The 16,923-nt window shown below is 42.4% G+C and overlaps 2 protein-coding genes across 2 annotated transcripts in view; both read left to right on the top strand.

Moving 5' to 3' along the window:
- LOC308676510 (histone H4) overlaps nucleotides 1-16,923 on the top strand; it is a gene marked incomplete at its 5' end in the record, with an annotated part of 198,724 nt that overhangs the window by 148,314 nt on the left and 33,487 nt on the right. The window lies entirely within an intron of this gene.
- On the top strand, nucleotides 6,204-16,521 carry LOC308676494 (mitogen-activated protein kinase 1-like). Its single transcript, XM_081342316.1, has 9 exons — nucleotides 6,204-6,439; nucleotides 8,259-8,441; nucleotides 9,028-9,217; nucleotides 9,347-9,463; nucleotides 10,036-10,150; nucleotides 10,348-10,479; nucleotides 13,282-13,391; nucleotides 13,872-14,014; nucleotides 14,812-16,521. The coding sequence occupies exons 1-8, from the start codon at nucleotides 6,270-6,272 to the stop codon at nucleotides 13,989-13,991; spliced, it is 1,137 nt and encodes a 378-aa protein (XP_081198442.1). The 5' UTR covers nucleotides 6,204-6,269; the 3' UTR covers nucleotides 13,992-14,014; nucleotides 14,812-16,521.

Raw genomic sequence — 16,923 nt, 5'->3', positions numbered from 1 at the left:
CAAATAGTTGCCTCTCTTCCTCCGTGATAAGCAAGGCCACATCACTTTCAGAAAATAGTCCCAGCTACAAAACTGAGCTCCCCCCAAAGCATTAAACAGCACCCATTTTTAGCCCCCTTATGTGTTGCTGTCTCGTTCAGTTGAATAAGATTGCCCCGCAATGTCACCCAGTTTGGAGGCTTCACAAAAGGCTAATCTTTATAGGCACACTGAGGTATGCCCATCACGGTTTGCACCACTGCATTGTGGACCAGTTTAAAACTTCAAGGGCAGCCCCATACAGAACGCGTTGCAGTGATCAAGCCAGAAGAGGACTTGGGTATGAGTGTGTTTATAGAGGAAACCCACCATCTTAAAAAGAGGCTATGCTAATTACAGTAATAAGGACCTGAGAGATTGTGGTATTACTATTACTATAGTAGTCCTTGACTTAACAACTATTTATTTAGCAACCATTCAAATTTACAACAACGCTGAAAAAAAGTGACTCAGCACCAGCCTGTACTTATAACTGTCACAGCATCGCCACATTCCGCTAGTCAGAAGTCAGGCGCTTGATAAACAGGCATATATTTTTGACGGTTGCAGCAACCTGGGGTCCTACGATCGTAATCTGCAACTTTCCCAGCCAGCTTCCAACAACATGTATGTCACAACCTATCCCCAAACTTAACATATATAGATATAGCTTCTAGATCAGGGGTGTCAAACTCGCCACGTCATGTGATGTGTCGCCACGTATCGCGACTTTTTACCCATTGCCGGAGCTGGGGTGGGCGTGGTTTCGGCATGATGCATCCGGCCCACAGGCCAGCACTTTGACACCCCTGCTCTAGATGTTTAACGGGTTCAAGCACTCATGTGTTACCCAAATGTGATTCTAGTAGGCTTCAGTGCAGAACACATTTTCAATACAAGCAGCCAGATCTAACCTGCATTTTCTTGTCCTTAATGTTCTAGCCATCTTCTCCATCAGATTGTGGAAAGAATTGAGAGGAAGATAAAAATGCCCTGTGGAGGTTTCAAAGGAGAGGTCATGGCAAGGGGGATATCGGCTTTTACTGTATTTTTTACATTTTTTATTTATTTTATTTATTTATTTAAATGTGTGGGATGCATGGTCAGTGACATCATCAGAGTGGGTAAGGCATATCTTTTCAACCTGCTTTTATGTGGTTGTGGAGAAGACTTAAAGGCTAAATAGGGATGGCTTACTGCCTGCATTTTGACACTTTCTCTTCAAAAAAACTGAAATTGCAGTATTGAAAGGATTTGCTGTCATATTTTGGGATGCACAAATGGGGCAGGCAGGGGAAGGCTGCAGCCAAGGGTTGATCATCCTGACCTACAAGAAGAGGGAGCTATTCAACTAGAAAGAGCTTTGCAGGTCATAAACAGCACCCAGAATCATTGGGAGGCATTGAAATAGAATAGCAGGAAAATACTTTTATAGTTGAAAGTGAATAAACACAGTACTTACCTGCAAAGGAAATTTAAACAGCACAATCACTGATGCTATTGGTGGGAGAAATGACAACTTGGGGACCTCAGACAGAACTAAGATTTTAAGGTGGAAAGGCAAAGCAATTTTCCTGGGTCTGGAAATACAATTCCAGGACTGAACAATATTTGAATTACCTCCATCTTTCCTGGCACTGGATTCTGATTGCCAAGGGGAATATCTTCCTTGGTTTCTTTAAGTTCAGCCTTGAGAAACAGGAACACAGTTAGGCAATCATTCCAGATGAATCACCTTCAGTGCTTGGCAGCACAAACCACAGACCAACTTTACACTGTTTGAAAACTGCAAGTACAATCGTTGCAATCCAGTTCACATTTGCTGGGAAGTCTTACTTAAGAGAAGAGACAGAAAGCTGCATGTTTAGTATGGAGATCATTTTCAACCATAGACATCACATCAAGACAATTGGTACCTTCTGTGTGACATCTGGCTTGCATTTTTCTGCTAAGCAATCATGTGAGTGATGAGTAGAGAGAGAAAGGAAAAAACATTTTAAATTCAACTACGGTTGAATTTACGGTATTATTCCCCCCCCCCCCCCCCGCGCTTAACAGCGGCCCAATTCTTGGAGACTGCCTGGACAATTCCCTGTAGATTTCTTGGCCAGGTTTGCCAGAAGCGGTTTGCCATTGCTGAGCTGAGAGAAAGTGACTGGCTCAAAGTCACACAGCTGGCTTTGTGCCCAAGGCAGGACTAGAACTCAGTCTCCTGTTTCTAGCCTGATGCCTTAGCCATTACACCAAACTGCCTCTCATGTGCTGTATTAGATTCTATCTCAAACCATGCTGTCAAAGTGAAAAATATTTGTCATTGGAATCAGTTTGAATGAAGAACACTCCTAGCACTAGATACTAAAATTCATTTAATACATTAAAGTTAGAAGAATTTCATTATCACCACTTTGTATAAAATTAAACATTTTTATGTTATCATGTTTATTAACTTTCTCTTTAAAAAATTCCAGCTTATTGCATTTGACAGGCTTTCTATCCACTGTTCGCAGTAGTTCATATCAATGGAGTCTATAACTTTTTTTAATCATCCTGTATTTCTGTATTTCAAGGACCTCAAGGTAGGATACAGGCTGCATACCCCCATTTCCCCCTTGATTCTTACAGCAATCCTTGAAAAAAGATGTGGTGCTTCACACTACATTAAGCCAAAAGTACACGATATGTTTTAGGGCAAGTATGGCTCTTTGAATGGTGTAGAAGACCAGGTCCACTATTACATTCGATTAAGTTTCACATAAATACAACTACAAGAAAAAAAAGGTTTGAAGAGTTGCTTGCAGCTTAGTTTATGCACTGTTAAGCCATTGTGGTTTAATCAAGGTTTATTGGGTAAATCACAATTAGTTGGTGTCAACACATGCAAAGACATTAAGCGACGTCTACAGTTAAGCTAAACCACAATCTTGCACTTTCACACAATGTGTGAACCAGCCAGTGACTAGATCTAGATTACCCAATAGATTTTTGTGGCTAAGTATAGATGTTAAGCCAAATCCCTCCCTTGAACTGTAAAATAAACTAGGTCTTTACAGAGGAAATTTTGCCTGGTTGAGCCTCATGGACAATTTTCACTCAGCCTGGAAAAGGCACAGAGCTAAATCTCAAGAAATTTGACCTCTCAGTCTGTTATCTAATTTTCTGAGGGCCTGAGGCAGGCAATGCAGAATTGAGACAGTGTGGTTTTGATATTGGCTTTGATGCTCACCAGAGCACTCTCATCACTTCCCATGGGAATGGTTTGGGTGGAAAAGCACTTATCCCAGCTAATTATTTAATGAACATCTTGAGGGTGCCCCATCGAAGAGCTTTTTCCTCTGACAAGATTTAACCCGTACCACCTCTGCTAACGGAGAGAAGATACAATAATACCACAGCATAAAGCTAATCAGCTACTAGGAGATACCAAGCTTGTTCTATATTCCTGCATTGCCAGGCAACCTTAGGACCATAGTAACACATGTAAAACTGATCTATTAAGCAAGCTCCCCTTTTTTCTGATTGATGTTGCTTTTAGTATCTGGGGAGGTAACCAATTTCTGTGCAATTGCTATTACTATGAGGAAATCAATAGTTTAACCTTCTCACCTGCTAGATAATGATTGTCCTATGTTTTATTTCTCCTCTCCCCCTCCCCCTCTCATATCACGTTGGGAAAGATGGAAGAGAAGAGAATGGAATCAAATACAGTGGTAATTGGTCCACTGTTGGAAGAAGCAAGTTTGGGAAAGATCAACCTGGAAAAAAGTATTACTAAAAGTCAAAACTGACTAGATGGCACATAATCAATAGTTAAAATCAATTAGCTTTTGATTTTTTTAAATTTAGATACCTCTTATACATTATATATTAGGTGCACATCTGTATCTTATTTTAATGTTGCTTTGTTTTACTTCACTTTTACTTTCTTGTATTACCTTATTTTTGGAATTTGATTTTTCCCCCCTAATGTCTGACCTACATAGGGTCACCCAAAATTCAGGCACAATCCTTCTCCAGAATTACTACGCCTCTCGTTTCTGAGGCAATCTGAGTACCAGGGCTGTATCCAATTGGATTAAATAAATAAAACATTATAATAAATATATCAGCAGTAAAGCCACAAAGTTAAAACAGATAGAAACTGCCTGGAAAAATTTAGATCCTGGGGTAGATGCCTCCCAATCTTCCTTGAATGAAGGTATAGCATAACTGGAATAACTTCACTGAAAAAGCTTTCTTTTGTGCAAAAGACATCCTGTGAAATAGGTGTCCCCTGTTCAAATCCTCACATTCAATATAGATTGGTTGGATTACTGTGTTATTTTCCATTACAATCTTCCCTTAAAGATGACTTATAATTTTCCATTTGGGTAGAATATGGTGGCTAGTTTTTTGAGCATATCTTGATTCGTATGCGCTGTGATGTTCATCAAAGTACTGAATTAGCTGTTGTCTGGATTTGACCTCAACCCCAAATACTAATGCTTCCTTTTAAACAACTTGAGTCTTAAGAAACTGAAGAATAAATCCTTAAAACCCAAAGTTTTAGATCATGCACTCCAATCACTATTTAGAATCAGATTAGCAATGCTTCTGTTACATTAACTAAGGACTGAAAAGAAAAAAAAACTACAATCAGTTTTAAGGGTGTAAAATGCTTATAGAATACATTGGATTGTGATGCATATATTTTAGACTGACAAAAACCATACTGTAATTTTAAATGGCAGAGATATAAACAATGTATTTGCTGTTTTCAGGAGAGCTACACTGGAGAAATATTTTTCCCCTAAAGGCAATCAAGTTCAGATTACTACTTGGACAACCATTTGTCTGAAATGATATAGGGTTTTCTGAGAAGGGGGTTGGACTGGAAGACCTCCAAGGTCCCCTCCAAATATGTCATTCTGTTACTTAGTCTATTCTGTCATTACTGACCCAGCTGCCAGTCTGTTTTTTCTCTCCTGTGGGTGGGGTGAAATCTTACCTTTTTCACTGTGCCTTCAGCAAAAAGATTAAACATGTGGTTTTTGCTATTACAGGGGTTATTCTGAATGCTTTTTTTCAGTTGGTGGAATTTCAAATGTGTTTGTTGATTTCCAGCCAGATGTATTTTAGAAAATGGATTGGGTATATTTTTATTGTAAAGCACTTCAAAGGCTGGCTTTGAAGGGAAGGCGGAAAGTTAATAAATATAGCAAATAAAGGCAGCCTGGGGAGGATTCTTGCCGCTGCACAACTGAAACTCAAGTATTTCTTTATTTACAGGATAGAAGAAATTAGATTTGTTGTTCAAAAAATAAAGGCCGTATTCCCACAATACACTAAGCCACAAACTACTCTAACTTCGGGTGGAAAATCTGCTTCCATCTTTTCATTGCAGATTGCTAACATCTACAAAGCCATTCCTACCTTTCGAGGGGGAAACCCCTGAAAACCGCAGTGCTGCAATCGGTAAATTGCCCTATATCCTGCCCCAAAAGAAAGCATCCTATAGCACCCCCAGCGTTGCCTCTTCGCTTTTCCTTGACGGAACCTACAAAAATCTTGCAAACCCAGGCAACGTATTTAGCAGGACTTTGCAGCGATCCGGATTCAAGACGCAGAAAGGCGAACCTGCTGCAACTCCTTCCATCAAACGTTTGATGGATGGAGCAGTCCACAGGTGCGACAGGCGTCACTCCCGAACCGTCGTTTTGTTTTCCAACTTGGATCGTTGCATAGTTTCCTGGTTCAGTGGGTCTTGCGAAATCAGAAACCTGGCTTAAGTGGACCGTGGCTAAGGGAACTCGTGTCGTGCACCCACTTTCCGTTCCCATTTCGGGATTCGAACCCCGGATTTGGAGGGAGGGAAAGCATCTCTTAAAAGCTCTTAAAATGCAGACGCGCAGCGTCAAGGAGAGGATTGGAGGCGCGCTGAGCCAAAAGGCGGGGCCCAATGGGAGTCAAGCGCGCGCGAGCCCGAGGGTGGGACCTCACCGTGGTGTGGAATGTTTTGGGCGCGGCGCTTCCGGGTTGGGCTCCTGACATTTCTATCCAATCCAGACGCGCCGCGGCCCGCACAGCTCCAGTAAGGCAACACGGACGCATGCGCCGTTTGAAGCAGCTCCAGCCGCAGCTCCCGAGGAGCGCATGGGCAGTGCTTTTCTTGCCGTGCCTTCGAGGGGCGCATGCGCGGTGCTTGTCGGGCGGTGTCGGTTCCGGGTAAAGCGGGGATAGGAGCGGCTGCGGGAGCTTCTTGATTTAGATCAGCCATGGCTGCAGCGGCGGCGGCGGCGACAGCGGCCCCGGGCGGGGCGGGAGCAGTGCCGGTGCCTGGAGTGCCAAGGCTGGGAGTGGAGACAGTAAAAGGGCAGGCGTTTGACGTGGGACCACGTTATACGGACCTGCAGTACATCGGCGAGGGGGCGTACGGCATGGTCTGGTAAGCGAGCGCGAGCCCTGCAGATTGGCCCTGAACGGGAGCCATACCTGGGCGAAACGGCCGAGAGATTGGTCTGGCGTGCCTCTTCCTACAAAACTGGCTTCGCCCGGCCACCGTACCCTCTTTTAAAACGCTTCCGCCATGTTGTTTCTTAGTTACCGAAAAGTCTTGCAAAGGGGGGTGCGTGTTATTTTGCTGGATCTGGAACTTGCTTTCTCTTCCCCCCACACACACACACACACACACACCTCACGCGCTTCAACTTCCTTAAGGGTCCCTGCCCGGCGGGCCTTTTCCTACCGCAGCCGGCCTCTTGCTCCATTCCGTTGCAGGGCGCGTTGCAGAGGCTTGCTGTCAAATCTGCCTTTTAAACCCCCCCCCCCCAAACAGCCGACGCGGCCGGCCCTGCCAAGTCATTGTTGTATTCCGAGCGCCTCCCCGAAACCAGCCTTCGCAGGCTGTTATCTTCCTGTGCCAATATTTGCAGATTTCCTGTGAAAGGCTTAGTAGGGGGTGCCTTGCAGCCGGGGAGTTGGTTTATTACCGGTAACTGGTTAATAACTGGGCACCATCATTTCACTTTAAATCTTGTATCCTGTATTCTTATTTTTATTGCCCTGTACACCGCCCTGAGTCCCTCGGGAGAAGGGCGGTATATAAATCAAATAAATAAATAAATAAATAAATAAATACTTTTTGCACTTGTCAGTGTCGAGATGCAAAAAACCAAAAACGAACAAACAAACAAAAAACCACGAAGGCTAACACTTTCCTTTTCTCTGTGGGGTGCAGCAGGGTCAGTAAAACAGCCTGATGAACTTTTATTTAGTTCCATAAATCACAGAGCCCCCACCCCCCCGCCCCACCCCGAGCATTTCTTTGAAGTGTTGGCAAGCCTGTTACCTCTCCAATAAATCTTGATGCATTATAGTTACTAAGCTGCACAGCAGCCCCCATCCAGGTGTCAACCTCAGCCAGCGTCTGGCCTGTTTAGATCACTGTCCCTTCAGGGCAGATCTATTTTCACCAACTATGCTAAGTGTTATATAGATACTAATTGATCTAATTATAATACCTGCTGGCTTCTGTGCTGTGTTCAGCAGTTTGGTTCACATTAAAGCCTAGGCTATAGTAAGCAGGACTGTCTTAGGCGCTGCACTGTTGCTGCGATGATTCTCAACATGTTTACTGAAATATTCCAAACAGCCATTCGTTTAACATCAGTAACTTGTGTTTTGTATCAGGCTTTCCGTATTCCGTAATAGTCCATTTTTTTATTGCTCATAATCTAATCTGTGTAGGTTTGGAACTAATGTACTTTGTATTAGTCAGTGCAACACACATACATCCCCAAGTGTTTCTGTGGTAGAATGTGTATTTGATGGCGATAACCGTATTTGCATGATATACTTATCAAATAACCCAGTTTTCTAGATTTGCAAAACCTATCTGCTGTTGAGATCTCAGAGGTTTCACTTCTGTTCCGTAGCCTTGGCAACAGCCAGCTCTTTCTCAGATCATAATAGTTGTTGTCCCACATTGGTACAATGTGTTATTAGTGTTTTCTCATTCCTTCCTTTGCTCTTTTGTTGAAGTCCAAAATTAAAAAACATTCAAGCTTTCTGGTGGATTATCTTGTGTATAGAATGTTTCTTCTTGTTGTGAATTTCTAGAGGGATCCTCTTCTATTGGAGAGCGAAATGATTTATCAGTTTTGATAGTAAAAGATTGTAGAGTCACTTGTCTGAGATGAGCAGCTGTAGAAATTAAGTAAAAATATATCGAGGACTGGTATGCATTTGCCTTTGTTTCTGAACAGCTCGTCGTATGATCACGTCAACAAGATCCGAGCTGCGATCAAAAAGATCAGTCCTTTTGAGCACCAGACATACTGCCAACGCACACTGCGAGAGATCAAGATTCTTCTGCGCTTCAAGCATGAAAATGTCATTGGCATTAATGACATTCTTCGTGCACCTACCATTGATCAGATGCGTGATGTGTATCCTTGCAAACCATCTTGTGTCTTTTCATGTGTGGAAGGAGATCTGTTTGGAGAAAGGCGTACGCACAGAGAAAATGTTCTACAATAATCTATTCAATCTTATTCGGGTCCCTTTTTAATGAAATGCACTGCTTAGAAGCTTTAGCTCCTTCTGAATATAATGATGTAAAATAGGGTATGATTATGCCAGCATCTGGGCTGGCTTCCATTTGCCTCCTGGCATGGCTCCAGGTATTGCTTTCTTAATAATTGGACTTATGAAATGGTTGTCTCTTCTTCTCTTAGGTCCTCTAAAATTAAGAACGCTGTTTTAGTTGCGTCCCTTTATTTTTATACAGCAGCTGGTAAAGTGGTGATGATCTACTTTGTACAGGAGATAAATTGAACGTGGTGTGAATCTGGCTTCAGTTGTTCTTTCTGATTTTAATTGAGCTATTAAAAGCAAACGCAATTTGTGGTCACTGTTATCATTTATCTGACCACTTGTGGAGATGCTGCCTTCTTTGCAGGAGGTTACTTTCCTTGACAGCTTCCCTTCCTTCCCCTTTCCTGGTGGAGAGGGGTATTATTTGTCTTTTTTCAGATATATAGTTCAGGATTTGATGGAGACGGATCTCTATAAGCTTCTGAAGACCCAGCAGCTCAGCAACGACCATATCTGCTACTTCCTCTATCAGATTCTTCGAGGGCTGAAATACATTCACTCTGCCAATGTGCTTCATAGGGATTTGAAGCCCAGCAATCTTCTCATCAACACCACCTGTGACCTGAAGGTGGCATTCTAAATCTTTTGCTAGGCCTTCTGCACTTGCCAACAGTCTCTTCCCTGCTTCATTCTGCAGTGCAATTAATCCTCCATTTATTTGGGGGTTGCCACTCCATGGTTCTTTCTCTTCTTACAGATCTGTGATTTTGGCTTAGCCCGAATTGCTGATCCAGACCACGATCACACAGGATTCTTAACAGAGTATGTTGCCACTCGCTGGTATCGAGCTCCCGAAATCATGCTAAATTCCAAGGTAAATTAAGCAAATTGAATAGAACATGTTAGCCAGAACACCTAAAAGGTGCAGTTGTTATGCCTCCAATTTAGCTGAGCATGAAGTTTCCCAGCTTCTCAAAAAAAAAGGAAAGGTAACACCTTGCATAGCCATGATTAAGTTGTAAAAACCAGATCATTAAGTTCCAAAACCGGATCAAATGGATAAATGGATATTTATAAAGCTTCAATGTGCAGTGGAACCACAGTATCACATGTCTCATATTTTCTTTCACTTACTTGTACAAATTACCATAGCAATTCTAGCATACCTATCCCACACAGAGGCCTAACTGAAGGATGCTAGTATGAGGAAGACTGAGGCATAGGCTAGGCTGCAGAAGCTTAAGTTTTCCTGAAAATGTTTCCTTTGCTGGGTCCACAGTTTAAGGTGCCTCTCTTACATTAAACTGAAAAGTTTTATTTACTAGGGAGGAAGCACATCCATGTCAATGCAAGGATGGCTTTGCATGGCCTAATAGCAGCTGAGAGCAGAGTGGGATCAGTCAGAAACCCTCAGCTTCTATTTCTGTGTCTTCTCCCCCTTTCCAGGGCTACACTAAATCCATTGATATATGGTCAGTGGGTTGCATCTTGGCTGAGATGCTATCAAATCGACCCATCTTTCCTGGCAAGCACTACCTGGACCAGCTGAACCACATCCTGGGTAAGAGGAAAGGCGACTGAGCAAAGCCTTTGACAGGGTAGCCTACTTCTGAGCAGCTTCTTGAATGAGTTGTGTAACAGATTCTACCTTTCTCCTGTTGCATCAGGCCTCCCCGTTATAACTTTAATGCCCATTTCTCCTCTAGGGCTTGCAGTATCCTAGATATGCAATGGCTCTCTCTTCACCCATCTCTACAGGTATCTTGGGTTCCCCATCTCAGGATGACCTGAACTGCATCATCAACACGAAGGCTCGCAATTATCTCCAGTCATTGCCTCAAAAGCCTAAAGTTCCTTGGGCTAAACTGTTCCCAAAGGCTGATCCCAAAGGTAAGGGAGAAAGAAGGCTGAAAATGCACAGCTTCATCCTTTGGCTGGCATGTTTGGCTCTTTGTTGATAAATCAATCATCAGCCACTGGCTGACAGGCCAGAATTCTTCATCTTTTTGTAGCTTGGTAGGCACTGTTAATGTTCCATCGAAACCAATGTTCTGACATCAGGTTGTTTTTTTTAATTGCACACTTTATATATGGAGGAGCCCATCTGTATGATCTAGTAACAGTCTTCCCACTGTTACTTTATTTAGAAGTTAAACTTCTATATCCTCAACAGTTCTGTAAAACTTTCACCAAGCCATCCATCCACTAGCAGGGCCCAGTTTGGGCGAAGACTATTTGTAGACTTCGTCATTTAGAAACTGGCTGTCCTTTTTAATGCAGTTAGAGATCTTTAGGCAAAAACTGAATGGTGTGGAAATTTAGTTGCCTAAAACAGCACACATGGTAGAGTATAGGCAGAATGGCCCCATGTCTTCTTTCATTTAGGCCAGAATGGGGAACTATGGCCTAAATGGCTGGCTCAGGAATTCTGGGAGTTGAGGTCCACAACTCATAAAAGGGCCATAGTTCCCCACCCCAGATTTAGGCTGTTAGGTTCCAATAAGGATTAGCAAGAAAACAGAATTCTATCATTTAAGCAGTCTTATAACCCAGGGCAGGAAGACTGACTTCCTTTCTCTCTTAAGTTGTACCTCACAATTCACAAATATGCATTCTAGATCAGTCTTCCTCGATACATAATGTTTAAATGTATATACTACAGTCAGCATCATTCCCAGCTTTCCGTGGAAGATACATGCTGAAGGGGTGAGAGAAAAATATGCAAAGTACCTTAAACTAATTCTAAAAGCTTTTAGAAGTTCTCTTGTGTGACATTGATGTGTAGTTTTTCAAATACAGCTGGTTCCCAGAGCAGCTTAATCTGTAACAGAAGCAGGCAATTTTTGTGTGGTTGAAGGATGCACACGGTATGTGGTGGTGGTGAAATAATGTTACTGGAAGAGGGCCAAAAGTTTGGTTCCTTTTTTTTGGACAAAATGTTGTGTTAAACCTTAGAGATCAAATGATTTTGCTTTGGTGATAGAAGGGGATTCTAAGTAGACTAGGAGTGCCCTGACGTTCAACGTTACTTACATTCTACTATTATATGATATATTGTAACATTATTACGTAATAGTATGTTTTATTTATTTATTAAACTTATACGTTGTTTATCTTGCCTAGAAGTGACTCAAGGCAGCTTAGAATCTCAAAAAACAAGGTTAAACATTAAAATGTTAAAACTCTAAATATTAACATTACAATTGATTTAAAATTCATCACATGGCAAGGAAGAGAGCAAGGTGCACAAAGGGAGGAGGTGGGGCCTTAGTCCATTAACCAACTCCAGAATGAGACACACACACACACACACACACACACACACACACCCGTCAGTACAAGGTCTGTTTATGTTATCCTTTCACAGGAAAAAAAATGCAAGAAATTATAGGTGGTAAATAACATTGGTGTATAGAAACTTACTTTCATGTGATTCACCCAATTTCTGTCTTCTCTGAAATCATTTCTTTCCAGCAAACATCAGTTTTCAAAGCCTCTTTATCTTTTATTGTCTGTTCTGGCCATCATTTGTTAATCCAGTTTTTATGTAAATGTCTTTCCCAGGCAGACATGAGGCAGCATCGTTAGTACAAAGTGGAAAACATTGGTATAAAGATCCTGCTAGACTTACTTATTTCCTAAATAAGGGTTAAGATAAATAGACTTAAGGATCTGAATAGACTGTGAATAACCAGGAAAGTTAACTTTAACTTCTATTAGAGATATAATCATTGTACATATGAATTCAGGATGCTATAGTAATGAAAAGCTTCAAATTATAAAAAAAAGGATTAAAGAGAAAAGTATCAGTATTTGCCACATGTAAGAATATTTTTAGCTAGGCTTGAACTACCTTTTAGTTCTGGACTGTCTCATTTCAAAAATTGAATTAACAGCTGGAGAAGACAACAAAATTGGTTAAAGGTGGGGGACTAGGAAAAGATTGGAGTTCTTGAGGAAGAAAAGTGAGTTGAGGAAGATGATCTTTGAATTAAGGTGAATTGATTTTTTTTGTCACAGTGCTCTGATTTACAGATAGTAGATTAAATTGGCAACAGATTTTGAACAAAAAAATGGAAGATCTGTTTCCTATAAAATTATATGAGATTTCTGGCCACATAAGAAGAGATGAGAAGTATTGGTCAGTAACTTCAATCATTTTGAAAGCAAATAAAACATAATTTCTAGTAACTGTGATAACTATGTTTCTCCTAATAGGGGTGGCCACTGTTTAAATCAATGTCTTTTTCCCCCCAGTCTTGGCATCTTTTAAGACGCCTGGACCAACTCCCAGCATGTTGGCTAGGGAATTCTGGGAGTTGAAGTCCACACGTTTTAAGTTGCCAAGTTTAGGGGGGAAAAAAACAGGCTGCCATCCACTTCGGAGGCACTCTGCTTTTGTTTTGTGGGAGAGTTGTGGGCTTTACAGAGGGCGCTGGCCCAGATCCCGGGTCTGAATCAGCAGGGCTTTTCTTATGGGGAGGCCGAGTCCTCCCACTCAGTCTCCAGACCATCTGCTTGCTGAGGAGACAAATGATCTCAGAAACCAAATGTTTCCTGCATTGCTCTCTGCTACCACTGGGGGGCGCATGGCAACCGTCCCTTTCCTAAACAAAATGGAATCTTCTTGTTGCCATGTGTTTGTCCAGCAACTGATCCTGCATCCTTTCACTTTTTTTTTATCCCTTTCAGCTCTGGACCTGCTGGATAAAATGTTGACCTTTAACCCCAATAAGCGTATCACAGTGGAGGAGTCTTTGGCGCACCCTTACCTCGAGCAGTACTACGACCCCTCAGATGAGGTGCGGGCTTGTTTTCTTGGAAGAGGGTCGTTCTTTTACAAGGGGGGGGGTTGTCTTCAAACGTGGCCCTTTTATGACTTGTGGACTTCCAGAATTCCTCAGCCGGCGTGCCTGGCTGAGGAATTCTGGGAGTTGAAGTCCACAAGTCATAAAAGGGCTACGTTTGAAGACCCCTGTTTTAAAAGGATGACTGGAGAAGGGGGCAGAAAGTCATGGCCTTAATGGCCCTACTGAGGGGTTTTAATTTAATTTAATTTAATTTAATTGGGTTTTAGTTTAACTTCAGGGACTGTAATTTAATTAATAGTTTTAATTGATTTTAATTTTGTATGCTATGTATTTTAATTTTCCCTGTAAACCGCCCTGAGTCCTATGGGAATAGGGCAGTATATAAATTTAAATAATAAATAAATAATAAATAAAAGTGGCTGGGAAAGGAGAATTTCTACATTCTGGGGTTTTTTTCTCTCTCTTTACTAGCCAGTTGCTGAGGAACCGTTCAGGTTTGACATGGAGCTGGATGACTTGCCTAAAGAGAAGCTGAAAGAACTGATATTTGAAGAAACTGCACGATTCCAGCCTGCCTATCAAGGGCCCTGAGAGCCTGTTCAGGCCAGTGGCAGGTATAGCTGTTCATCTTCAAGGGTGGCTAATTTAGCCCCCTCCTTCAGAAAACCTTTCAACCTGGGAGGTAACCTATGAGTCCCATCCCCTGATCATGAGGTTATTTGTAAATCTCAGGAGGGTTTTGTTTTGTTTTGTTTTGTTTAAGCAAAGCACCGTTCCCAGAGCCCTCTGCCTTGGAAGAATCAATTTGCCTATTTCACTCTTGAAACAAGTGGGATAAACAGCGGCCCTGTGCAAAAAGATCAGCAGATGCCCTGGTATCCCCATGGGCTTATTCATTAAATTGATATGCTGTCCATCTTGCCCTCTGGTGACTCTAGGTGGCTTGCAACAAATAAAAATAGTATAAAACATTAAAAAAATATATTAAAATGAGATATTAGTATTGAAATTAAGAAAGGCAGCTAAGGCAGGAGGCAAAATACAAACGGTGGAGCTGGAATCTTCTCTCTGTCCACTATCCACCTCGAGTCTGGAATGCCCCTCTCACGCCAATCCGCAGGGCCAGGTTTTAAGGCCCTTCTGGAAGGTTAAGATGGGTGGGGACTGATCTTACCTCAGAGACTTTGATGTTCCAGAGGGCGGTAAGCCACAGCTCTTCTCCTGGGCCGATAATCCTTTGTGGCAAGAGAAAAGAGCTGTTTCTGATACGTCTGTGTTTTACAACACCTTGGTATTCAGTGATGAAAGGTGGCTATAACTTAATGTACAAGAAACCATAGATAACGGAGCTGTGGTCAAGGCCTCCCAGGCACCAGCAGGTGAATCTTCATGCGATCCCTTCTTCTTTCAGGTCGCTGCTTCACCGGGAGATGATTTGGGACTGTACCCAGCTCCCCCTTTGGAATGTTGAGGGGAGCACAGGATTCAGGGGTACCAACTCCAGGGTGCCCCTGTAGACTTGCTGTACAACTGTGCTTTGCTACGTGGCTGTGAACCCTGGTAACCCATCTCTGGACCCCCTTAATGTGATGTGTTGGGGTGAGACCCTGGTGCCCAGGTTGGGGAAGGGGGGGGGCTGCTCCCTCCCTACTGGAGGGAAAAGAAAACAGTCTCCCATCCCTTTATCCCTTTTCGAAGCAACGAGAGGGGTGTCATCTCCTCTTTTTGGCATTTTACTGTCTTTGTTAATGAGTTAATAAACTAATCCTATTTTAGCAGGGCCATTTTCTGATCCCTTGGGCATTATTAGCAAGGGCAACTGAAATCAAATCCTGGTTCCTGGACATTAGCCTTTGTATCTTTCTTCTGTAATCCTCTGAACCCCACTACATTTTGAAAACTGGGAGCAGAATCTTAAACTCTCTGCCTACCCAGCTTTTCTGCAACACACCTTAAGAATCCAGGAGCCTTGATTCCTTCCTGCACAAATAGAGGGCATGTCTGTGCTGGTGTTTTATCAGCTGATTTATGCCATTTTTGAAACACCTAAAATGCACATCCAACCTTGTGTGGGTCATTTTAAGGAACTTCTGAAATGCCGTGCAAGGAAAGATCCTGTGATGAGGGGAAAAAAGTGTCTGGTTTGAGAGTGACAAATATCTCTCCCTCCGCTTCTAATTGTTGTGTAAGAAACTGTGCAGATGAAAAGGAAGTCCTTACATTTCTTCTGCTTCCTCAACCTTGAGACTTAAGATTTTTCATTGTCTGCCTTCCTTCTTCGCCCTTGCATTTAATAAATTGGGTGAGTGTGAGTGTGTGTGTGTGTGTGTGTGTGTGTAAACCGCTGCATACCTTGAGAAATCAGTCGGCCTCTGCAATGGCACAGCACTTTGTCTTCTTGCTGCTACGAACTAATATGGCTGCCCCCTCCATTTCTTTCTCAATATTTTTAAATGCCGATTTTTAACTCCCTCTTCATCGTGCAAAGCAGAGAGCCTCAAGGAGTGGAACTTAACAGATTGGGGCAAGTGTGAATGGAAAAATGGGAAAGTCCACTAATCACAGTTCTGTTTTCTAAAGGGATAGTCCTGCTGCCCCAAAACCACCAGACTGTGCCAGGTAGAAAGGGTTTTTTGTTTGTTGTTTTTTTTGGAGAAATTCAGGGGGTTGTTTGGGTGTTCACCGTCATGAGTGGAAATGAACCACTACCCCCTTGAAAGTTAAGCTTTTGCAGGAAAACTGCTGCTCAGATGGCCCCACCTCTTCCCTCCCCTTCCACGTGTGCCATTTTACAGTAACAATTTGGACGGTTGTTTTTTCCTGCAAATTCCAGTTCTCAAAGATGAGAAATGCGTCTAAGCAGAACAATGGGATTTGGGATGTGGGTTTTTTTTTGTTTGTTTGTTTTGTTTCCCTTAAGTTTCCATTTGAATGAAGGAGAAGCTTCTGTGTTCAGACAGCATTGCCTGCTTGTCCTAGCTGTGATGATATGCAGTGAGCTTTCTTCCTAGGGTGTGTTACCATTTGAAGGAACTTGCATTAAAGGGAATTAATGCTTCTCCATCCTTCTCTGCTTTGGATTGTATAAAGACCTAAAATAAATCATTCCTTTATTCCTTCAGCGGCTGTTACGTCTTAATTTGGGGGGTGGGGGGAATGGATTGTTAAACTAGAGCCCTTTTTAAAAAGCAGTTACAATGTCAGTAACCTGAGCAGGCATCCTATTTCAGAGATCAAGGTGAATACAGGTACTCCTCGACTTATGAGCACAAATGAGCCCAAAATTTCCATTGCTGAGCAAGATGGTTTGTTAAATGAGTTTTTTCCCCACCCTCCCATTTTACAACCTTTCTTGTCACAGTTCTCATGTGAACCACTGCAGTTATTAAGTTAGTAACACGGTTGTAAATGAATCTGGCTTCCCTATTGAATTTGCTTGTCAGAAGATCGCCAAAGGTGATCGCGTGACTCTGGGACACCGCCACCGTCATAAATATATGCCAGTTGCCAGGCGTCCGAATTT

The sequence above is a fragment of the Vipera berus genome (genome assembly GCF_964194415.1).
Source record: "Vipera berus genome assembly, chromosome: W".
NCBI lineage: Eukaryota > Metazoa > Chordata > Lepidosauria > Squamata > Viperidae > Vipera > Vipera berus.
The sequence above is the reverse complement of the archived record's forward strand: the minus strand, read 5'-3'. Positions and strand labels throughout refer to the sequence as shown.